This window comes from Stegostoma tigrinum, chromosome 43, assembly GCF_030684315.1.
Source record: "Stegostoma tigrinum isolate sSteTig4 chromosome 43, sSteTig4.hap1, whole genome shotgun sequence".
NCBI classification, from domain to species: domain Eukaryota; kingdom Metazoa; phylum Chordata; class Chondrichthyes; order Orectolobiformes; family Stegostomatidae; genus Stegostoma; species Stegostoma tigrinum.
In genome coordinates, this window is record NC_081396.1 from 7,016,632 (window position 1) to 7,041,593 (window position 24,962).

The following is a 24,962-nucleotide window of genomic DNA, read 5'->3' on the forward strand; positions in this document are numbered from 1 at the left end:
ACTGCACCTCCCAGTTGCAAACCATTTCCACTCCCCCTCCCATTCTTTAGATGATTTGTCCATCATGGGCCTCCTGCAGTGCCACAATGATGCCACCCGAAGGTTGCAGGAACAGCAACTCATATTCCGCTTGGGAACCCTGCAGCCCAATGGCATCAATGTGAACTTCACCAGTTTCAAAATCTCCCCTTCCCCCACCGCATCCCAAAACCAGCCCAGTTCATCCCCTCCCCCCACTGCACCACACAACCAGCCCAGCTCTTCCCCTCCACCCACTGCATCCCAAAACCAGTCCAAGCTGCCTCTGCCTCCCTAACCTGTTCTTCCTCTCACCCATGCCTTCCTCCCACCCTAAGCCGCACCTCCATCTCCTACCTACTAACCTCATCCCACCTCCTTGACCTGTCCGTCTTCCCTGGACTGACCTATCCCCTCCCTACCTCCCCACCTATACTCTCCTCTCCACCTATCTTCTTTTCTCTCCATCTTCGGTCCGCCTCCCCCTCTCTCCCTATTTATTCCAGAACCCTCACCCCATCCCCTCTCTGATGAAGGGTCTAGACCCGAAACATCAGCTTTTGTGCTCCTGAGATGCTGCTGGGCCTGCTGTGTTCATCCAGCCTCACATTTTATTATCTTGGATTCTCCAGCATCTGCAGTTCCCATTATCACAGTACTCCAGGTGTGGCCTCACCAGGACCCGAGACAGCTGCAGCATAGCCTCCATGTTTTTAAACTCCATCCCTCTAGCAATGGCAGACAAAATTTAATTTGCCTTTTTAATTACCTGCTACACCTGCAATCCTACTTTTAGCAATTCATACACAAGCACACTCAAGTGTCTCTGCACAGTAGCATGCTGCAAATTTTTACCATTTAAAATATAGTCCATTTTGCTGCTATTCCTACCAAAATGGATAACCTGACACTTTATCAATACTGTACTCATCTGCAAGACGCTTGCCACTCACTTCGACTATCTGTATCCCTCTGTAGACTTTGTGTCTTCTGCACACTTTGCTCTACCACTCACCTTAGTGTCATCTGCAAATTTTGACATACCACACTTAGTCCCCAACTCCAAATTGTTTATGTAAATTGGAAACAATTGCGGTCCCAACACTGATCCCTGAGGCACACCACTAGCCACTGACCGTCAACCAGAAAAACACCCATTTATCCCTATTCTTTGCTTTCTACTGGTCAACCAATCCTCCATCCATGCCAATACATTACCTGTAATACCGTGCAACTGTATCTTATGTAGCAGCCTTTGGTGTGGCACCTTGTCAAATGCCTTCTGGAAATCCAGATACACCACATCCACAGGTTCCCCATTGTCCACCATGCAAGTAATGTCCTCAAAGAATTCCACCAAATTAGTTAAACATGACCTACCCTTCATGAACCTATGCTGGGTGTTTCCAGAGGGATAGTTTATATCTAGGTGTCTTGCTATTTCTTCCTTAATGATAGATTCAAGCATGTTCCCCACGACCGAAGTTAATCTAACTGGCCTATAGTTATCTGCTTTTTGTCTACTTCCTTTTTTAAACAGTGGCGTCAAGTTGGCTGCTTTCCATTCTGTGGGAACTACCCAGAATCCAGTGAATTTTGGAAAATTATTACTAGTGCATTTGCTATTTCCTTCATCACCTCTTTTAGTACCCTGGGATGCATTTCATCAGGGCCAGGAGACTTGTCTACCTTTAGCCCCATTAGCTTGCCCAGCACGGCCTCCTTAGTGATAATGATAGTTTCTACGTCTTCACCTGCTCTAACCTTCTTGCCATTAGTTTTCGGCATGTTATTTGTGCCTTCCACTGTGAAGTCCGACACAAAATAATTGTTTTATGTCTCGGCTGTTTCCTCATTCCCAGTTATTAAATTGGCCTTCGCCACTCTTCTACGATTTACATATTTATAGAAACTTTTGCTGCCTGTTTTTATATTCTGAGCTTGTTTACTCTCACAATCTATCTTACTTTTCTTTATGACTTTTCTTGTGGCTTTCTGTTGGCCTTTAAAGATTTCCCAGTCTACTAGTTTCCCACCACTCTTTGCTTTTTTGTAGGTGTTTTTTTTTCAATCTGATACTTTCCTTTATTTCCTTCGACACCCATGGCTGGCTCTCTCTTTTCCTACAGCTCTTCCTTATCACTGGAATATACTTCTGCTGACCACTGTGAAAATTCGTTTTGAAAGTCCTCCACTGTTCCTCAATTGACCCACCATAAAGTTTTTGCTCCCTTTCTACCTGAGCTAACTCCTCCCTATTTCTTCATAGTCTCCTTTGTTTAAGCACAGGACATAGGTACTGGATTTAACCTTCTCACGCTCCATCTTTATTTTAAATTCGATCATACTGTGATCGCTCCTTCCGAGAGGATCCCTAACTGTGAGATCATTAATTATTCCTGTCTCATTACACCAGGCTAGATCTATGATAGCTTGCTCCCTCGTCGGTTCCATTACATATTGTTCAAGGAAATTATCACGGATGCATTCTACGAACCCCTCCTCAAGGCTGCCGTGACCAACCTGGTTTGACCAATCGATATGTAGGTTAAAGTCCCCCGTGATAATTGCTGCACCATTTTTACATGCATTCGCTATTTCTATGTTTATTGCCTGCCCCACCATGAAGTCATTATTCGGTGGCCTTTAGACCACACCTATCAGTGACTTCTTCTCCCTGCTATTCCTAATTTCCACCCAAATGGATTCAATGTTTTGTTCAGTAGAACCGATACCATCTCTCACTACCACCCTGATATCATCCTTAAAAATCAGAGCAGCACCAACTCCCTTACCTTCCTGTCTGTCCTTCTGAACAGTTTGATACCCCTGGATATTCAGCTCCCAGTCATGACTATCCTGTAACCATGTCTCTGTAATGGCCACTAAATCATACCTATTTGCAATGATTTGTACCGTCAACTCACCCACCTGGTTTCAAATGCTCCACGCATTCAGATAAAGTGCCCTTATGCCAGTTTTTGCACCTTATTTTTGGGTCCTATCATCTCCATTACTAACAGCTCTTAAATTATCCCTCCCCTTAACTTTTTTCCTAATTTTCAATGGAGTTGAAGCTTCCTCGTCACCTGCTAACCTGCTGCTTTACCTTACATTAATTGTTATTCTCCCTCTACGCTCACTTCTCCCTTCCCTCTACTTACTAGTTGAAAGTCCTATTAACCACCTGATTTACCCTTCACCAGTTCACTGGACCTGGCCGTGTTCAGGTGGAGTCCATCCCAGCGGTATAGATCCCTCCTGTCCCAGAACTGATGCCAGTGCCCCATGAAAAGGAAACCCTCTTTCCCACACCACTCTTTTAGCCACGTGTTTACTTCCCTGATCCTCAACTCCCTACGCCAATTTGCACGTGGCTCAGGCAGCAAGCGAGAGATTATGACCCTTGAAGACCCGTATTTTAATTTTGTTGCTAGCTGTTCATAATTCCCGAAACAGGTCTTTTTTCCCCAGTCCTGCCTATGTTGTTGGTACCTACGAGGACCACAACAGCTGGATCCTCCCCCTCCCTCTCTAGTACCCTCTCAAGCTGGTCAGAGATGTCTCACACCCTGGCACCGGGCAGGCAATGCACCCTGCGGGATTCTCTATCCTGCTCACGGAGGATACTGTCCGTCCCCCTGATGATGGAATCCCCTACAAGTACAACCCGTCCTTTAGCTCCCCCCACCCTCTTGAATGGCCTCCTGGACCATGGTGCATTGGTCAGTTGACTCATCCTTCCTGCAGCCCTGTTCCTCATCCACGCAGGGAGCAAGTGCCTCATACCTGTGGGACAATGTCGAGGGCTGCGGCTCCTGTGTTCCCGTCTGCAGGGTCCCTCTACCTTGCAGTCACACACTGCTGTCGCTGCCCGCCGATCAAATTGACATTAGCTAATCCACCAGGTGTGACTGCCTCCTGGAACACAGCATCCAGGTATCTCTCCCCCTCCCGGATGTGCCGCAGTGTTTGGAGTTCGGATTCCAGCTCATCAACTTTGAGCCGGAGCTCCTCAAACAGCCAGCACTTGCTGCAGATGTGGTCACTGCCGTTCTCAATGGGCTCAGCCAGCTCCCACATCATACGGCTACAGAACATCACCGGGCCTGCCATCTCTACTTAGTTAATTATTTAAAATGAATTAGTTTTTTTCAGTTTCGCAGTGTTCTCTGTACCAGTAAATTTACTCCGTTATATATTCAAACAGACTCTGGCTTTGCCTTCCGACCCTCTCGCAGAGGATTTGGCATCCAGGTGACCACCGGGAAAGATAACAAAGAGATGAGGGGAACAAAAATGCAAATTGCTTGCCTGCACCCCACACTTAGTCATTATTATTGGGTGGGAGGATGTGGAAGGGTGGGAGACACTTCACGTTTAGTGCCTCGGGTGTTAGCTAACTCCCAGATTCATTGGGTGGAAGCTTACCTTCCCAGGCTGCCCTTTCACCTTCTCCCGGGCTCCCGCTGCTGAAACAACCGAAAGGCCGCAGTTACTCGAGGTAAGACTTAAAAGATAATTAAGGGGTACCTTTTTTACACAGAAGGTGGTACGTGTATAGGATGAGCTGCCTGAGGAAGTGGGTGGGGGCTGGTACAGTTACAGCATTTAAAAGGCATCTGGATGGGGACGTGGATAAGAAGGGTTTATAGGGATACAGGCCAAATGCTTGTAGATGGGACTGGATTCATTTAGGATATCTGGATGGCATGGGCCAGTCGGACCGAAGGGTCTGTTTGCACTGTACAGCCCTATGACTCTGTGTGGCCAAGGAGCAGTGTGTAGATGAGAAATAAAAGGAGGCCGAGGATAGATCCTTGGGGAATCAAAAGCTACGCTGTTCAAACAGGAAAAGAAGGCATCGCAAGTAATTCTCTGGGCAAAATTAGATAGATAAATAAGAGTGGAACCAGGAGAGAGTTGCCTGACTCAACTGGATGGCAGTAGAGATCTGTTGGAGGAGAATAGTGTGGTCGACCACATCAAGGACTGCAGAACACTGTAGAAGGATGAGAAGGGAAAGTTTGCCTTTTCACTGATGTGGATATTCCAGTGTTGGACAGGGGTGGAGAAGGTCAGAAATCACACAACACCAAGTGATAGTCCCTACAGATTTATTTGGAACCGTAGGCTTTCAGAGTGCTGCTCCTTCATCAGGTGGACTGGTTAGCACAGCTGCCTCATGGCGGTGGGGTCCCAGGTTAGATTCCTGCCTCGGGTGAATGTGTGCGTGGAGTTTGCACATTCTCCCCGCTGTGTCTGTGTAGGGTTTTCTCAGAGTGTTCTGGTTTCCTACCACATTGCAGAGACGTGCTGGTTAGGGTGGGTTGGCCGTGGTAAATTGCCCTGTAGTGTCCAGAGACGTGCTGGTTAGGGTGGGTTGGCCGTGGTAAATTGCCCCGTAGTGCCCAGAAACGTGCGGGTTAGGGTGGGTTGGCCGTGGTAAATTGCCCCGTAGTGTCCAGAGACGTGCTGGTTAGGGTGGGTTGGCCGTGGTAAATTGCCCCGTAGTGCCCAGAGACGTGCTGGTTAGGGTGGGTTGGCCGTGGTAAATTGCCCCGTAGTGTCCAGAGACGTGCTGGTTAGGGTGGGTTGGCCGTGCTAAATTGCCCCGTAGTGCCGAGAGACGTGCGGGTTAGGGTGGGTTGGCCATGGGAAATGTAGGCTTAAAAAGATAGTTGGGGGGATGCTGTTGGAAGGGTTGGTGTGTACTTGATAGGCCAATTGGCCTGCTTCTACACTGTAGGGATTCTTTGATGATTCTGTGATGAAAGCTTAAGCCGTCTAATTGTTTGGAGGTGGTTGAGGTCCAGAAGCTGTTTGGAGATGGAGTAGCAGAGGGTGCACTGTTGAAGATATCTCTGTACAAATGAGGTGATGTGTGGAGACTACAGTTGCAGGACAGGATGGAGACAGTGAAGTTGGAGGACACCATGTGACCCATTGGCCACTGAAAAGCTGCTCTGCCGAGCACTTGTGGGCCTGGCAGAAGATACCCAGTTCAAAGCTTAAACATGGTCATGGCAGGAAGCTCCCAACAGAGATACTTTAACGTGTCTCTTCATTGCTCCTGCCAACTCCTGCTGCCTGCGTGCGTGTGCGTGTGTGTGTGTGTTGTCGGGGTAGGGGGGAGGGAGTGTATTAATGAAGTGCATAGGGGATTACTTGATGCTTTCACGGCCTGTTCATGAAGGTGGTGGTGACAACAGCATTCTTTTGCCTTTCTCAGATTGGCATCAAGAACCCCGACTCTGCTAACTGTCCCAGTGAGTGGAGGGCAGGACTCCTCGGAGGGATACAGCCTCAGGGATGGCGGCCTTCCCCCCTCTCACAGCACGAGGCATGTCCCGTTGGCGGCTTACGTCAATCCTCTGACTCTCGCTGGTAAGGCGTTCTCCGCTCCAGCACCAGTCTGCCACGCGCACGCGCACACACTCGAACAATCCGAGCTTATGCCTCACCGCTGCTGTTCTCTGTGTGACTCAGAGGGCATGACATGCAGCACAAGGCAGTCAACAAACTGTCACTCACTACGCTCACCCGCGCCTCCACCTTGGCCAGACACTGACCTCACGTCCTTTCCAACTTTTACCGCCGTCCCTGAATTCATAACCATTGACCACCCACGCCATAGTTTTATTTGTTCCCCCTCCGCCCCACACTCCTTGTCTTCTGCTTCCCCAATTGCAGCCTTCAAACCTCTACCTGGCTTTTCCCTTGTACTGTGTGTCCTACACCTCCCACGTGCTCTGTCCTCTCAATCTCCATTTGCAATCCCCTCCACCCCACCCATCATAGATTCCCTTTCTCTCTCTTCCTCCCCGCCCAGCACGATGGAATCCTTGCCTCCTCCGCCTCTCCAAACATGCTGTATCTTCCCTCATCCGCAGTTTCTCCCTATTTCCCATCGCCATTTCTCTCTCTTTTCCTTTCCCATCCTCCGTGTTCCCCACTTCAGTAGCTGCTGTGATCTCTCTTCCATCCCTACCACAGCCCCACAACCCACTGTGCTACTTCCCTCTTCCCTGTCCTGCTGAGGATTCCCACAGTCCCTCACCACTCGAGAGGCATTGTCTCTTCCAGCTTCTTCTCTCTCCCATCTCGCTTGTAAAACCGTTCGGATTGGGAATGTGTGCTTTCCTGTTCACCGTTCTGCTGAGCCAGAATGTTTAGAACCTTGGACCAGGTTTTGGTAATGGCCGTGGGCTCCTCCCAATGGCTTGTGAAGCAAGTTTTTGTTTTAATTACTGAAAAGACAAATACTTTACTAGATCTTCTCCATGTAGCGCTGTTAAAGATAAATGTGAGAATGCCAAATTTCAGGCGATCGCAGCAATTCATACTGTAGGTGGAAAGGGTGCAGATTGGTTGGCACAGTGATCCTGATTGGTCAAACCGTTGTCATCGGAGAAGGCTCTGGGGAGCTACGGGCGTCCCAGGCCCCTCTCTGATTCAATAAAGATGCAACAATTGACAATATTCCTCCTGTTTTCAGAAAACGCGCGCCTGTACGTGGATATATGTCGCTTATGTTAAACTGATTGTCGGGTTAGCTGTTGGTGCACTTGGCATTGTTCAGCATTGTATTTAACTGTAGATGTTTTGGTTGTGAGCACAGACCTCATTTGGTATGGTCTCCACGCTGCCTGCAGCAGGACAGGATGCACAGTGAGCCAGCATTTCTCGGGTGGTACAAATTGTTGTGATTGTTTGAAATTTGGCATTCTCGGCATTGGTCATGGACGATTGCAGGGCCAAAACCTTCTGCAACGTGACTTCCTTTTTAGTGATATTTCAAGTTCTGTACCACCAAAAGTGACCGCGTTTTGTCTTTTCCAGGACTGAGTGACAGCCATCGCGCTCCCTCGGTGAACAGCGAACCTCGACGTCCGATTCAGGTAAAACGTAATCAGGTTAAACTGGTGGGGTGGGGCACGCCTGTCTGGTGGGCTTTCCAGGATTTAACATCTCCGCAATGACAGAGGTTACAGTGATCCAGAGGGGTCCCAGAACTGTTATGGTGCAGAATGAGGCCATTCATCCCATCCTGTGTGCACCAGCATGCCAAAGGAATGTGATGACTTAGGGTCAAGGAGATGTAGAGCATGGAAATGGACCCTTTGATCAGACTTGTCTGTGCTGACCCAGATATCCTAAATTAATCTAGCCCCATTTGCCAGCATTTGGCCCCAGTCTCTCTAAACCCTTCCTATTAAGTGTATCCATCCAGATGACTTTTAAGTGATGTAACTTTACCAGCCTCCACCACTTCCTCCGGCAGCTCATTCCTGTGTGAAAAAGCTGCCCCTCATGTCCCTTTTAAATCTTGTACCCTTCTCACCTTAAACCAATGCCCCTTTAGTTGTGGATGCCCCCACCGTTGGGAAAAGACCTTGTTTATTCACCCTATCCATGCCCCTCATGATTTCATAAACCTTTATAAGGTCACACCCTCAGCCTCCAACACTCCAGGGAAAACAGCCCCCAGCTCTGATGAAGGGTCTAGGCCCGAAACGTCAGCTTTTGTGCTCCTAAGATGCTGCTTGGCCTGTTGTGTTCATCCAGCTCCACACTTTGTTATCTTGGATTCTCCAGCATCTGTAGTTCCTATCATCCCCAGCCTATTCTGCTTCTCCCTGTAGCTCAAACCCTCCAACATCCTTGTAAATCTTTTCTGAACCCTTTCAAGTTTCACAACATCCTTCCTGTAGCAGGGAGACCAGAATTGAACACAGTATTCCCAAAGTGGCCCTAACCAATGTCCTGTACAGCTGCAACATGACCCTCACAACTTTTGTACTCAATGCACTGACCAATAAAGGTAAGATGTAGTGCCATTCTCTTGCCCTTTCCTGCCTAACCCTGCGTATTGTTTCTATTTCAATAACCTAATGCCTCAATTGAATCTGCTGCCACCACATTTATTCCAGACCGTAACTACTTGCAGTGTGAAAATGTTTTTTCTCATGCACCTCATTGCTAATTTTGCAAATCACTTTAAACCTGCATCCTCTCAGAGAATCGTACAGTGTGGAAACAGTCAGTCCAACCAGTCCATGCTGAGCTTAATCCCAAACTAAACTAGTCCCACCTGCCTGCTCGTGGGCCATATCCTTCCAAACCTTTCTCATTCATGTACTTACCCAAATGTCTTTTAAATGTTGTAACTGTATCCACATCCACCACTTCCTCTGGAAGCTCATTCTACACACAAACGTTCTCTGTGTGAAAAAAAAACGCCCCCATGTCTTTTCTTAAAATTGCTCCTCCCACCTTAAAAAATTACGCTCCCTAGTTTTGAACGCCCGCACCCAAGGGAAAAGACACCTGCCGTTCACTTTAACTATACCCCTCATGACCTTGTTTAAGAAAGGATCAAGGCAAAAGATGGAAAATTATAGGCCGATTAGCCTAACCTAAGTTGTTGGTAAAATTCTAGAACCCATTGTTAAGGATGAGATTTCTAAATTCCTGGAAGTGCAGGGTCAGATTAGAACAAGTCAGCATAGATTTAGTAAGGGGAGGTCGTGCCTGACAAACCTGTTAGAATTCTTTGAAGAGGTAACAAGTAGGTTAGACCAGGGAAACCCAGTAGATGTTATTTATCTAGACTTCCAAAAGGCCTTTGATAAGGTGCTCAGGAGGCTGCTGAGCAAGGTGAGGGCCCATGGGGTTCAAGGTGAGCTACTGGCTTGGATTGAGGATTGGCTGTCTGACAGAAGGCAGAGAGTTGGGATAAAACGCTCTTTTTCGGAATGGCAACTGGTGACAAGTGGTGTCCCACAGGGTTCAGGGTTGGGGCCACAGCTGTTCACCTTATATATTAATGATCTGGATGAAGGGACTGGGGGCCTTCTGGTGAAGTTTGCTGATGATATGAAGATAGGTGGACAGGCAGGTAGTACTGAGGAGGTGGGGAAGCTGCAAAAAGATTCAGACAGTTTAGGAGAGTGGTCCAGGAAATGGCTGATGAAATTCAATGTGAGTAAATGTGAGGTTTTGCACTTTGGAAGCAAGAATACAGGCATGGGCTATTTTCTAAACGGTGAGAAAATTCGTAAAGCAGAAGTACAAAGGGATCTGGAAGTGTTGGTCCAGGATTCTCTAAAAGTTAACTTGCAGGTACAGTCAGTGATTAAGAAAGCAAATGTAATGTTGTCGATTATCTCAAGGGTTGTAATATAAAAGCAGTGATGTGCTTCTGAGACTTTATAAAGCTCTAGTCAGGCCCCATTGAGAATACAGTGTCCAATTTTGGGCCCCACACCTCAGGAAGGACATACTGGCCCTGGAGTGTGTCCCGCGGAGATTCACACGGATGATCCCTGGAATGGTAGGTTTAATGTACGATGAACGGCTAAGGATCCTGGGAATGTACTCATTAGAGTTTAGAAGGTTGAGGGGAGATCTGATAGAAACTTACAAGATAATGTATGGCTTAGAAAGGGTGGATGCTGGGAAGTTGTTTCCGTTAGGCGGAGAGACTGGGACCCGTGGGCACAGCCTTAGAAGTAGAGGGGGTGAATTTAAAACTGAAATGAGGAGACATTTCTTCAGCCAAAGAGTGGTGGGTCTGTGGAATTCATTGCCACGGACCGCAGTAGAGGCCGGGACGTTAAATGCCTTCAAGGCAGAGATTAATAAATTTTCGATCTCACAAGGAATTAAGGGCTACGGGGAGAGTGCGGGTAAGTGGAGTTGAAATGCCCATCAGCCATGATTTAAATGGTAGAGTGGACTCGATGGGCCGAATGGCCTTACTTCCACTCCTATGTCTTATGGTCTTATAAATGTCTATAAGGTCACATCTCAACCTCCTACACTCCAGTGAAAAAAGTCGCAGCCTTTCCTTTTAACTTAAGCCCTCTGTACCTGGCAACATCCCGGTAAAAGAGATAACAAGGTGTAGGAGATAGTGGGAACTGCAGATGCTGGAGAATGTGAGATGACAAGATGTAGAGCTGGATGAACACAGCAGGGCCAAGCAGCATCATAGGAGCAGGAATGCTGATGTTTTGGGCCTAGACCCTTCTGAAGAGACCCGCAACATCAGCTTTCCTGCTCCTTTGATGCTGCTTGGCTTACTGTGTTCATCTAGCCCTACACCTTGTTATCTCAGATTCTCCAGCATCGGCAGATCCTACTATCTCTGAAACATCCTGGTAAGCCTCTTCGGAACCCTCTCCAGCTCAATAATATCCAATCCCATAATGTGCTTTTTGACCTTTTCACAAGCAGAGACCAGTTTCTCCCTGTCTGCTCTGTCCAGACCTCTTGAGTTTGAACACTTCAATCCAATCTCCTGTTAGCTTTCTCCTCTCCAAAGACAACAATCTCAACCTGTCCAACATTCCCTCATTACTGAGGTTTCTCATCCCTGGAATCATTCTCAGAAACCTTGCCTGCAATTGCATCTCTCCAATTCGTTTACAGCAAACGTCGTTTTAACCGCAGCAAAAATTAAATACCTCAAACACCGCGATGTTCAGTGCTGTAAATAATGTGTAATAATGATGTGTGTACCCCCCCGTATTACATTTCTGTTACTTACTGTGGCTTTTACATTGATTTTAGGAAGTGTGTCGATATTTTAACATAGATTTTTTGAGGGTTGTTGATGTCTCGAAGCTTTGCGCGGTCAGGGTTTACTGCGGTTATGTGTGCCTCTTAATTATCGAGAATATTTGACCAACCAGCGCACTCCCGGTCCGACGGGTGCCAGTCAATAAAAAGTTTGCTGTGCATCATTCCTAAAGTATGGCGCCTAGAATTGTACACAATACTCCAGCTAACACACTCTAACTTGGGTTGGATACAAGTTTAGGGCCCATTTGTCTTGCCGGCTGGTTTGTGACACAGAATGATGCCAACAGCTTGGGTTCAGCTCCCGCACTGGCTGAGGCTACCACGTTAGCGTTTCCTTCTCAGTCTCTCCCCTCGCCTGAGCCGTAGTGGCTCACAAGTTAAACCACTCACCAGTTATTTCTCTTGAATGAAAGAGTACCCCTCGTGGTCTGGTACAACTGCGCTGGCTTTGCCTTTATAGAAGTTTAGCACGACGTCCTCCCTGCTCCTGTACTCTATGCCCCTATCAATAAATCCTAGGCTGGGATGAATTAACTTTCACAGGATTTTACGAACAACTTTCTCAACCGGACCTGCAACATTTCAGTGACTTAAGCACATGTACAAGCGGGTCTCTATGCTCCTGGACAGCATTTAGAATACGCTTTATGTCTCTCCACTGAAATGCATTCTTCTACAGTGTTGACTTACATCCTTCACCCACCATCCACTCACAAGAGGACATTGACAAGTTGATGTCATTACACTGTCCTTTTCATAGTTTATAATGTTTCCGAGTGTCGTGCAGTTCACAGCACTGCAAGATTTAGATCATTAGTATAAGTCAGGAAAAGCACGGGTCCCAATGCTGGGACTCCAAGACAAACCTTGCTGCATTCTAAAAAAAATCTGTTAATCGTTACTGAGTTTCGAGGTAAACAGCTAATGTTGTACCCGTGTTGCTCCAGCACCTTTTATCCTTTGAGCTATAACTTCTTTCAGTTTTATTGTGTGGCACTGTATTGAAATCCTTTAGGGAGCCCATGCCGGTTTGCAGACTGGCATCACCAGTGCCCAAAGAAGTCCTGGTGTTTGCAGTGCAGAGATATCAGAGCCTGGAGGTGTTGCAGTGTGTTTACTGTATGCCGAACATTGAGCCCAGAGGGGTTTACAACGTATACAGTGCTGGGTGGGGGTCAGCTCAGTTGGCTGGACAGCTGGTTTGCAACTAGGAGTGATGCCAACAGCGTGGATTCGATTCCTGCACTGACGAAGGTCACCACGAAAGAATCTCCGTCTCAACCTCTCCCCTCACCTGAGGTGTGGTGACCCTCAAATTAAACCATGGCCAATCATCTCTTTAATGAGAGAGCAGCTCTATGGCGACTTTACCTGACAATGCTGGTATCTCTGGAGCCTGGACACTTTATGCTGCAGGGATCACCAGAGCCCGGGGGGTCGCAGTGCTTACAGTGCAGGGATCACCAGAGCCCAGAGAGATCTCAGTGTTTACAGTGCAGGGATCACCAGATCCCAGAAAGATTGCAGTGTTTACAGTGCAGGGATCACCAGAGCCGAGGGGGATCGCAGTGTTTACAGTGTAGGGATGACCAGAGCCCGGAGAGATCGCAGTGTTTACAGTGCAGGGATCACCAGAGCCCGGAGAGATTGCAGTGTTTACAGTGTAGGGATGACCAGAGCCCGGAGAGATCGCAGTGTTTACAGTGCAGGGATCACCAGAGCCCGGAGAGATTGCAGTGTTTACAGTGTAGGGATCACCAGAGCCCTGAGAGATTGCACTGTTTACAGTGTAGGGATCACCAGAGCCCGGAGAGATTGCAGTGTTTACAGTGTAGGGATCACCAGAGCCCGGAGAGATTGCAGTGTTTACAGTGTAGGGATCACCAGAGCCCGGAGAGATTGCAGTGTTTACAGTGTAGGGATCACCAGAGCCTGGAGAGATTGCACTGTTTACAGTGTAGGGATCACCAGAGCCCGGAGGGATCGCAGTGTTTACAGTGCAGGGATCACCAGAGCCCGGAGGGATCGCAGTGTTTACAGTGTAGGGATCACCAGAGCCCGGAGAGATTGCAGTGTTTACAGTGTAGGGATCACCAGAGCCCGGAGAGATTGCAGTGTTTACAGTGCAGGGCTCACCAGAGCCCGGAGAGATTGCAGTGTTTACAGTGCAGGGATCACCAGAGCCCAGAGAGATTGCAGTGTTTACAGTGCAGGGATCACCAGAGCCCGGAGAGATTGCAGTGTTTACAGTGCAGGGATCACCAGAGCCCGGAGAGATTGCAGTGTTTACAGTGCAGGGGTCACCAGAGCCCGGAGGGATCGCAGTGTTTACAGTGTAGGGATGACCAGAGCCCGGAGGGATCGCAGTGTTTACAGTGTAGGGATCACCAGAGCCCGGAGGGATTGCAGTGTTTACAGTGTAGAGATGACCAGAGCCCGGAGGGATCGCAGTGTTTACAGTGCAGGGATCACCAGAGCCCGGAGAGATTGCAGTGTTTACAGTGTAGGGATGACCAGAGCCTGGAGGGATCGCAGTGTTTTCAGTGCAGGGATCACCAGAGCCCGGAGAGATTGCAGTGTTTACAGTGTAGGGATCACCAGAGCCCGGAGGGATCGCAGTGTTTACAGTGCAGGGATCACCAGAGCCCAGGGTGTCACGGTGTTTACAGTGTAGGGATCACCAGAGCCCGGAGAGATTGCAGTGTTTACAGTTCAGGGATCACCAGAGCCAGGGGGATCGCAGTGTTTACAGTGCAGGGATCACCAGAGCCAGGGGGATCGCAGTGTTTACAGTGCAGGGATCACCAGAGCCAGGGGGATCGCAGTGTTTACAGTGTAGGGATCACCAGAGCCAGGGGGATCGCAGTGTTTACAGTGCAGGGATCACCAGAGCCCTGAGAGATTGCAGTGTTTACAGTGCAGGGATCACCAGAGCCCTGAGAGATCGCAGTGTTTACAGTTCAGGGATCCCCAGAGCCTGGAGGGAGCGCAGTGTTTACAGTGTAGGTTATGACCAGAGCCCAAAGGGATTACAACATTTATATTACAGGTTTGTAACATTACCATTTAAGCACTATCAGACATATTGCCACACTGTAGGGCTCCTCTGTTATCTCAGATTCTCCAGCATCTGCAGTTCCCATTATCTCTGCCACACTGTAGGGATTCTGTGGTGAAACTACAATCAGCAGGGAAGCCGTACTGAGCATATTGATGGAGCCACAGACTAATCGGTCTCCGAGTTCAGGTTAGACTTCCAGCTAGGTTCTTAAAAGAGGTGGCTATTGAGGTAGAAGATGCATCAATGTTAATTTTCTGGAAAGGTTCCATCAGAAGTGATAGTTGAAAATATAACTCTCCTATTCCAGAAGAGACAGATACAGTAAACAGGAAACCATTGGCCTTTTAATTTGTCATGGGGAATGTGTCAGAATCAATCCTTAAGGAGGTTTATATCTGGGCACTTAGAAAAAGTCATGGTTATCAGAGTCAGCATGAATCTGTGAAAGGGAAGCTGTGTTTGGTCAATTTATTGGAATCCTCGGAAGGGGTAGCACGCGCTCTGGGTAAAAAGAACCTACTAATATACTGAATTTTCAGCATTTGTTAAAATGCCACCGAAGAGGTTATTATGCCGAGTTGAAACACGTAGTGTCGTGGATAAAATACCAGCATGGACAGAAGGCTGGCTGGTTGGCAGAAAATCGAGTACACATAAGTGGGTCTTTCTCTAATTGGTAGGATGTAACACATGGAGTGCTCCAGGTGTCTGTGCTGGACCCTCAGCATTTTACAACTAACATCAGTAACTTAGTGAAGAGGAACAAAGGCAACGGTAGCCAAGTTTGCAGATGACAGAAAGAGGAGAAGGAAAGTTTATTTTTATGATGTGAAGAGGACATACGGTATTTACAGATAGATTGAATGGGTGGGCAGAAATCTGGCAGGGTGGAGCCCATGTGGGAAAATCTGAATTTATTCACTTTGGCTGGAAAATTGAGAATGAGCATGACTTAGGTGCCAAATGACTGCAGAATTCAGTCTGGAGGAGGCATCTAGTGCATGAGTCACAAGAAATGAGTATGCGGGTACAGGAATCAATTGAGAAAGCTAATGGAATGCTGTCCTCCATTACAAGAGAAACGGAACCATGAAGGTGAGGGTGTTGAAGAGATCTTATCACAAACCCTTTGTGCGGTTCTGGACTCTTTTTAAAAGATACGTTGGAATGGATTGGAGATGCTTCAGAGGATGTTTAGTAGATTGATACCTGGAACGAGTGGGATACCTTATGGGGAAAGAGTGGACAGACTGGGCATGTTTTCACTAGAACTTAGAAGGGTAAGGAATGACTTGATTGAAGTACACAAGACCCTGAATGGTTTTAGCAAGGCAGACAGGTCACAGCACAGAAACAGACCCTTCTGCCGAACTCGCCCATGTCGAACAAATATCCTAAATTAACCTAGTCCCATCTGTCAGCATTTGGTCCATATTCCTCTATTCATGTATGTACCCACATGCCTTTTAGATGTTGTAATTGTACCAGCCTCTCTACCTCCTCTGGCAGCTCATTCCATGCATGCACCATTCCCTGCGTGAAAAGGTTGCCCTTCAGGTCCCTCTTAAATCTTGGCCTTCTCACCTTAAACCAATGCTGTCCGGTTTCGGACTCCCAAACCCTGGGAAGAAGACCTCGGCTATTCACTCTATCCACGCCCCTCATGATTTTATGAACATCTATAAGGTCATCCGTCAGCTTCCAATGCTCCGGGGAAATTAGCCCCCAGCCTGTTCAGCCTCTCCCTGCATTCTTTCAGGACAGGGCTGCAGAGAATATCCTTTTTTCTGATGGATGTGAAACTTTGGAAATCTGTCTCTCAGAAGGCAGTGGAGGCAGGTTCATTGACTATTTTATAGACATTGGTGGATAGGTTCTTGTTAGGCAGTGATGGGCAGCTAGGGAAATGGGATTTGAAACTCAAACAGATCAGCCGTGATCCTAATGAATGGTGGAGCAGGCTTAACTACCCTCTGAAACGTCTAATCAGTCAGTCAGTTGTACACAACCCCTAAAAGAAACTCAAAAACTAAAGGAATGAAACTGTATGACATTGCTGTAGAAAATAGCAATGACAAACTCTCAAGCCCTGTCGACTTTGCATGTCCTCCTTACTAACACCTGGGGCTAGTCCCTGAATATGTGAGAGCTGTATCACAGATTAGTCAGCTGACACAATCATATGTCAGACAACTTCACCACCACCCCCGGATATGTCCTGTCCCACCAGGCCAGACCCAACAGAGGCCTTGACCCAGGGACCTACTGAAGGGACGGAGTTTCCCTGAGAGCCCTCAGTTTGAACTTTTATTGGATCAGGCCAAACATGGGTGAGAGAACCTCCTCCTGATTGGCATGCACCCTGTCAAATTTAATGAACAATTAATCTACTCACTGGGGAAAGGAGAAAACACACATCCCCAACTTCAATTATGGGAGTGCCCAGTACATCACTGCAAAAGATAAAGCTAAAGTATTTGCAACAGCCTTCAGCTGGGATTGCTAAGTGGGCGATCAGTCTTGGCCCTCTCCAGTGCTCACCAACATCACAGCTGTCAGTCTTCAACCAGCTGGATTCACTCCACATGCTATCAAAAAGTGGAACTGAATACTGCAAAGGCTAAGGAACCTGACAACATCCCAGCAATAGTACTGAGGATTTGTGCTTCAGAACTTGCCACACCCCTAGCCACCTACAGCTGTGACACTGGCATCTACCAAGCAACATTGAAAATTCCCTCAGTTTCCTGTGGACAACGGGCAGGACAAGTCTAACCCCAGCCAGTTACTGCCTGGTTAGTCTACTCTCGAACATCAGTAAAGTGCCATCAACAGAGCTACCAAGCAGCACCTACTCAGCCATAACCTGCTCAGTGACACCAGGGCCACTCAGCTCCTGACCGCATTCCAGCCTTCATTCAAACGTGGACAGAGAGCTGAATTCCAGAGGGGACAGCACTGCACTGAGAGGCTGCATTTGACCCAGTGTGACACCAAGGACACCTCGCAAAACTGGAATCAGTGGGAACTGGGAGGAATCTCTCCATTAGTTGGAGCCATGCCTAGTACCAAGAAGGATGGTTGTACTTGTTGGAGGTCAGTCACCTCAGCTCCAGGACATCACTGCAGGAGCTCCTGGGGGTAGTGTCCTCAGCACAACCCTCTTAGCTACTTCGTCAGTGTTCTTCCCTCCAGTGTATGGTCATATGTAGGGATATTCACAGATGATTGCGCAATTTTGAATCGTTACCTCTGAGAAGAGAGAGTTTAACATTCAATGTGGCATCACTGTCACTGAATCCCCCCCACTGCCATAGTTATGTGGGATCACCATTGTCCTGAAGCTGGATTGGATCCGCCAAACAAATACAGCGGCTACAAGAGCAGGTCAGAGGCTGGGAATCCTGCAGCAAGTCACTCACCTCCTGACTCCCTGCAAAGCCCTGTCCCACCATCAACAAGGCACAAGTCAGGAGTGTGATGGCATACTCCCCAGTTGCCCTGGATGGGGGCAGCTCTGACAGCATTTGAGAAGCTTGTCACCACCGTCCAGGGACAAAGCAGCCCCCACCACTGGATTGGCACCACATCCACAAACATTCAGTCCCTCCACCACCAATGCAGGATTGCAACAGTGTGTACCATCTACAGGATGCACTGCAGAAACTCACCGAGGCTGCTAAGACAGCATCTTCCAAACCCATGTCCCTCTACCATCTAGAAGGACAAGGGACATCATCGCCTTTCAATTTCACCTCCGTGCCACTCCCCATCCTGACTTAGAACTGTACCGTCGTTGCTTCAGTATCGCTCAGTCAGAATCCTGGAATTCCTTCCTTAGGAACAATGCGGGTCTACCTACAGCGCTTGGACTGCAGCGGCTCAAGAAGGCAGCTCACACCCAGCTTTTAATGAGCTACTAATGCTGGCCTAGCCAGTGAGGCTCCCACCAAAAAATAGTCTCTGAGAAACAACTTGGGGGACACCAGAGGAGGAACTTGTTGTTTCGCAAGGTTAGATTTCTCTTGGGGGTCACCAAAGCATGAACTGGGTCTGTTTTTGAACCTCCAGTCTTAAAATGCAGATTTAAGAAGAGAGAGAGAAAAAAAAGTGTTTGTAGACCTCAGGCTGACCCCAAGCCAATGAAGTAATTTTTGAGGTGGAGTCACTGTGGTAATTACAAAAATATAGAAGCCAGATCCTGTTCACTGCAGTTTTGCAAACATTCAGTGAGGTAATGCGCCATCTGTTTTTAAGCGTTGGTTGAAGGATAAATGTTCCCCTGGAGAACTCCCTCACTTCGCTTCCAGTATGCGTTGAATTTACAGTCATAGAGCTGTACAGCACAGAAACAGACCCTTCAGTCAAACTTGTCCATATGCACCAGATATCCTAAATTAATCCAGTCCCATTTGCCAACTTTTGGCCCGTATCCTTAAAAACCCTTCCTATTCATGTACCCATCCAGATGCCTTTTAAATGTTGTAATTGTACCAGCCTCCACCCACTTCCTCTGGTAACTCATTCCATACACCCACCACCCTCTGCCTGAAAATATTGCCCCTTGTGTCCTTGTTAAATCTTTTCCCCTCTCATGTTAAACCTATGCCCCTCCAGTTTCAGACACCCCCTACCCAGGGTAAAAGACCTTGGCTATTCACCCTCCTCATGATTTTATAAACCTCTATAAGGTCACCCCTCAGCCTCTGGAACTCGCAGCCTTCACACCCAAGAGAGTCTTAAACGGTGGCAAAGGAGGGAGCCGGAGAGAGCAGATGCTTGGCAGCAGTACAGAGGCAGGAGGGAGAGAGAGTCAAACATTGAGCCTCACACTGCAGGGTGAATGGGCTGGGCACCCACAGACAGTCCCTCACAGAGTTTCCCCTTGCCCACTGTGTGCCAGCCACCCTCACTCCCAGCAGCAGTGAGAGGAAGGAATTTTTAAAAAAAATTCACGCAGAGTGGGGGAGTGGTGAGCATCCAAGCTTCTGGAACCCTTGCTGAGTGCCGTCACGCTTTGGAGCATCTCCAAGGTCTGGTTGGACTTGCTGTTGGAAAACGAGCTCAGCTCGCAGTCCCTCCACCTTTGCACCGCAGCCCCTCCCTGCTGCCTCCACCTCTGTTTTCTCCAAACTGACTTGTATAGGATGTCAGTGTTTGCACCATGGTGGCAGGCCATTGAGCAATAGTCTTGGAATAAAGGCTCGCCAATTTATGACCGAGATGAAGAGGAATTTCCTCCCTCAGAGGGTTACTAATCTTTGGAACTCCTTGCTGCAGAGGGCTGCGTCGGGGTAGATTTCTTGTGTACATTCAAGGCTGAGATAGATAGATTTGTGATCAGTCAGGAATCCAGGGTTTTGGGAGAAAGAGCAGGAAAGTGAATGTGAGGCATTTAGATCAGCCGTGATAGTATTGAATGGCAGAGCAGGCTTGAGAGGCCGAATGGCCTACTCTTGTTGCTATTTCCTGTTATCTTACATGACCCTCAGCTATCCACAAAGATTGAAGTTACACCTCACCCCCCACCTCTCTCTCTCTCTCTCTCTCTACGTCGGTCCCCCTCCCCCATCACCCAGTCAACATATCAATCTGTTCATTCCCCCAAATCTAGTTGCCCTTACAGTAGCAGGTCCCCTGTTCTTGCTACCCTTTGGACAAAGGATTTGTTTTGATTTTCTGCTGTTTAATCAACTCAGCGAGAGAGGCAGTCCCTCACACTTGTATTCCGTCTTGAAAGAATCACTGACTAGTTTCCATGACCTTTTCCACTACACTCTCACACTGCAAGGGGTGAAAGCCAAGGGACTGCAAGTAGACACAGAGAGAGCGTTTCCACGGTCCATCGCCCTCAGGCACAGGGTAATGAGACAGCCCAAGAATTCAACCCTGAGAGGTCAGCAAACACATTCCTTTGTATGGGGGAGGGGAGGATGTTACTCGCATTGGGATAACTGCAAGACTCAGGTTAAATGAAAGAGCAAACAGTCTTCACATCAAGAATTGGTAGCAGGCAGTTGTTGCAGGTTTAAATATTTGAGCTGTGTAGAACAGCGTGGGATTAGACTGAGTGGGGAGTGAGAGAGTGGGATTAGAATGAGTGGGGAGTGAGAGAGTGGGATTAGAGTGAGTGGGGAGTGAGAGTAGGATACTGGGTGCAGAGTTAGGGAGTGGGATTAGACTGAGTGGGGAGTGGGGTCAGACTGAGTGTGGAGTGAGGGGAGTGGGATTAGGATGGGTGGGGAGTGAGAGAGTGGGATTAGACTGGGTGGGGAGTGACGGAGAGGGATGAGGATGGGTGGAAGCGAGGAGAATGGGATTAGGCTGGGTGGGGAGCGAGGAGAATGGGATTAGGCTGGGTGGAGAGTGACGGAGTGGGGTTAGGCTGGGTGGGCAGTGACGGAGAGGGATTAGGGTGGGTGGGGAGTGATGGATTGGGGTTAGGCTGGGTGAGGTGTGACGGAGTGGGATTAGGCTGGGTGGGGAGCGAGGAGAATGGGATTAGGCTGGGTGGGGAGTGACGGATTGGGTTTAAGGTGGGTGGGGAGTGACGGAGTGGGGTTAGGCTGGGTGGGGAGTGACGGAGTGGGATTAGGCTGTGTGGGGAGTGACAGATTAGGGTTAGGCTGGGTGGGGAGTGACGGAGTGGGGTTAGGCTGGGTGGGAGCGAAGAGAATGGGATTAGGCTGGGTGGGGAGCGAGGAGAGGGATTAGGCTGGGTGGGGAGTGATGGAGTGGGATTAGGCTGGGTGGGGAGTGACGGAATGGGATTAGGCTGGGTGAGGTGTGACGGAGTGGGATTAGGCTGGGTGAGGTGTGACGGAGTGGGATTAGGCTGGGTGGGGAGTGACGGAGAGGGATTAGGCTGGGTGGGGATTGACGGAGTGGGATTAGGCTGGGTGAGGTGTGACGGAGTGGGATTAGGCTGGGTGAGGTGTGATGGAGTGGGATTAGGCTGGGTGGGGAGTGACGGAGAGGGATTAGGCTGAGTGGGGAGTGACGGAGTGGGATTAGGCTGGGTGAGGAGTGACGGAGTGGGATTAGGCTGGGTGGGGAGTGACAGTGTGGGATTAGGCTGGGTGGGGAGTGACGGAGTGGGGTTAGGCTGGGTGGGAGCGAGGAGAATGGGATTAGGCTAGGTGGGGAGCGAGGAGAGGGGTTAGGCTGGGTGGGGAGTGATGGAGTGGGATTAGGCTGGGTGGGGAGTGATGGAATGGGATTAGGCTGGGTGAGGAGTGACAGAGTGGGATTAGGCTGGGTGAGGTGTGACGGAGTGGGATTAGGCTGGGTGGGGAATGACGGAGAGGGATTAGGCTGGGTGGGGATTGACGGAGTGGGATTAGGCTGGGTGAGGTGTGACGGAAGGGGATTAGGCTGGGTGAGGTGTGACGGCGTGGGATTAGGCTGGGTGGGGAATGACGGAGAGGGATTAGGCTGGGTGGGGATTGACGGAGTGGGATTAGGCTGGGTGGGGAGTGACGGAGTGGGATTAGGCTGAGTGGGGAGTGACGGAATGGGATTAGGATGGGTGGGGAGTGACGGAGAGGGATTAGGCTGGGTGGGGAGTGACGGAGTGGGATTAGGCTGGGTGGGGAGTGACGGAGTGGGATTAGGATGGGTGGGGAGTGACGGAGTGGGATTAGGCTGGGTGAGGTGTGACGGAGTGGGATTAAACTGGGTGGGGATTGACGGAGTGGGATTAGGATGGGTGGGGAGTGACGGAGTGGGATTAGGCTGGGTGAGGTGTGACGGAGTGGGATTAAACTGGGTGGGGATTGACGGAGTGGGATTAGGTTGGGTGGGGAGAGACGGATTGGGGCTAGGATGGGTGGGGAGTGACGGATTGGGGTTAGGATGGGTGGGGAGTGACGGAGTGGGGCTAGGCTGGGTGGGAGCGAGGAGAATGGGATTAGGCTAGGTGGGGAGCGAGGAGAGGGGTTAGGCTGGGTGGGGAGTGATGGAGTGGGATTAGGCTGGGTGGGGAGTGACGGAGTGGGATTAGGCTGGGTGAGGTGTGACGGAGTGGGATTAGGCTGGGTGAGGTGTGACGGAGTGGGATTAGGCTGGGTGGGGAATGACGGAGAGGGATTAGGCTGGGTGGGGATTGACGGAGTGGGATTAGGCTGGGTGAGGTGTGACGGAATGGGATTAGGCTGGGTGAGGTGTGACGGCGTGGGATTAGGCTGGGTGGGGAATGACGGAGAGGGATTAGGCTGGGTGGGGATTGACGGAGTGGGATTAGGCTGGGTGGGGAGTGACGGAGTGGGATTAGGATGGGTGGGGAGTGACGGAGTGGGATTAGGCTGGGTGGGGAGTGACGGAGTGGGATTAGGATGGGTGGGGAGTGACGGAGTGGGATTAGGCTGGGTGGGGAGTGACGGAGTGGGATTAGGCTGGGTGAGGTGTGACGGAGTGGGATTAAACTGGGTGGGGATTGACGGAGTGGGATTAGGTTGGGTGGGGAGTGACAGTGTGGGATTAGGCTGTGTAGGGTGTGATGGAGTGGGATTAGCCTGGGTGAGGAGTGACGGAGTGGGATTAGGCTGGGTGAGGTGTGACGGAGTGGGATTAGGCTGGGTGGGGAGTGACGGAGAGGGATTAGGCTGAGTGGGGAGTGACGGAGTGGGATTAGCCTGGGTGGGGAGTGACGGAGAGGGATTAGGCTGGGTGAGGAGTGACGGAGTGGGATTAGGATGGGTGGGGAGTGACGGAGTGGGATTAGGCTGGGTGAGGTGTGACGGAGTGGGATTAAACTGGGTGGGGATTGACGGAGTGGGATTAGGTTGGGTGGGGAGTGACAGTGTGGGATTAGGCTGTGTAGGGTGTGATGGAGTGGGATTAGGCTGGGTGGGGAGTGACAGTGTGGGATTAGGCTGGGTGGGGAGTGACGGAGTGGGGTTAGGCTGGGTGGGAGCGAGGAGAATGGGATTAGGCTAGGTGGGGAGCGAGGAGAGGGGTTAGGCTGGGTGGGGAGTGATGGAGTGGGATTAGGCTGGGTGGGGAGTGACGGAATGGGATTAGGCTGGGTGGGGAGTGACGGAATGGGATTAGGCTGGGTGAGGAGTGACGGAGTGGGATTAGGTTGGGTGAGGTGTGACGGAGTGGGATTAGGCTGGGTGGGGAATGACGGAGAGGGATTAGGATGGGTGGGGATTGACGGAGTGGGATTAGGCTGGGTGAGGTGTGACGGAATGGGATTAGGCTGGGTGAAGTGTGACGGAGTGGGATTAGGCTGGGTGGGGAGTGACGGAGAGGGATTAGGCTGAGTGGGGAGTGACGGAGTGGGATTAGGCTGGGTGAGGAGTGACGGAGTGGGATTAGGATGGGTGGGGAGTGACGGAGTGGGATTAGGCTGGGTGGGGAGTGACAGTGTGGGATTAGGCTGTGTAGGGTGTGATGGAGTGAGATTAGGCTGGGTGGGGAGTGACGGAGTGGGGTTAGGCTGGGTGGGGATTGACGGAGTGGCATTAGATTGGGTGGGCAGTGACAGTGTGGGATTAGCCTGGGTGGGGAGTGACAGAGAGGGATTAGGCTGGGTGGGTAGTGACAGAGAGGGATTAGGCTGGGTGGGGATTGACGGAGTGGCATTAGGTCGGGTGGGCAGTGACAGTGTGGGATTAGGCTGGGTGGAGAGGGACAGAGAGGGATTAGGCTGGGTGGGGAGTGACAGAGTGGGATTAGGATGGGTGGGGAGTGACGGAGAGGGATTAGGCTGGGTGGGGAGTGACATTGTGGGATTAGGCTGGGTGGGGAGTAACATTGTGGGATTAGGCTGGGTGGGCTGTGACGGATTGGGTTTAGGCTGGGTGGGGAGTGACAGAGTGGGATTAGGATGGGTGGGGAGTGACGGAGAGGGATTAGGCTGGGTGGAGAGTGACGGAGAGGGATTAGGATGGGTGGGGAGTGACGGAGTGGGATTAGGCTGGGTGGGGAGTGACGGAGTTGCGGTGATTTTTTTTGTCGCTGGCTAGTCTGGCATGTATTGCTCGTCTGCAATTGCCCCTTGAAAAAAGGATATGATGAGCCCTTGTCTGGAGCTGCTGCAGTCGGGGAGTGTCTGTAAATCCACAATGCTGTTAGGAAGTGACAGTGAAGGAACGACAATTTATTTCCAAACCAGAGTGGTGAGGGGTGGCTCAGAGGACAATTTAAAGTGTTGGTGTCCCATATATATATTACTTCAGCCTTCTAGAGAGTCTGATGTTGCCATTACAATGATGTTGCATAATTTGGAAGGTCCTGTCTAAGGACCCTTGGTGCAGTGCATTTTATATCTAAAATGAAGCTACTTCTT

The 24,962-nt window shown here is 49.7% G+C and overlaps 1 protein-coding gene across 1 annotated transcript in view; it reads left to right on the forward strand.

Moving 5' to 3' along the window:
• The window catches only part of LOC125449015 (RING finger protein 212B-like), an 85,771-nt gene that overhangs the window by 57,118 nt on the left and 3,691 nt on the right, over window positions 1–24,962 (forward strand). Inside the window, exons 11-12 of the mRNA XM_059641782.1 lie at window positions 6,251–6,405; window positions 7,861–7,919. Of these exons, the coding sequence (XP_059497765.1) occupies window positions 6,251–6,405; window positions 7,861–7,919 (214 nt within the window). The remainder of the gene's footprint in view (window positions 1–6,250; window positions 6,406–7,860; window positions 7,920–24,962) is intronic.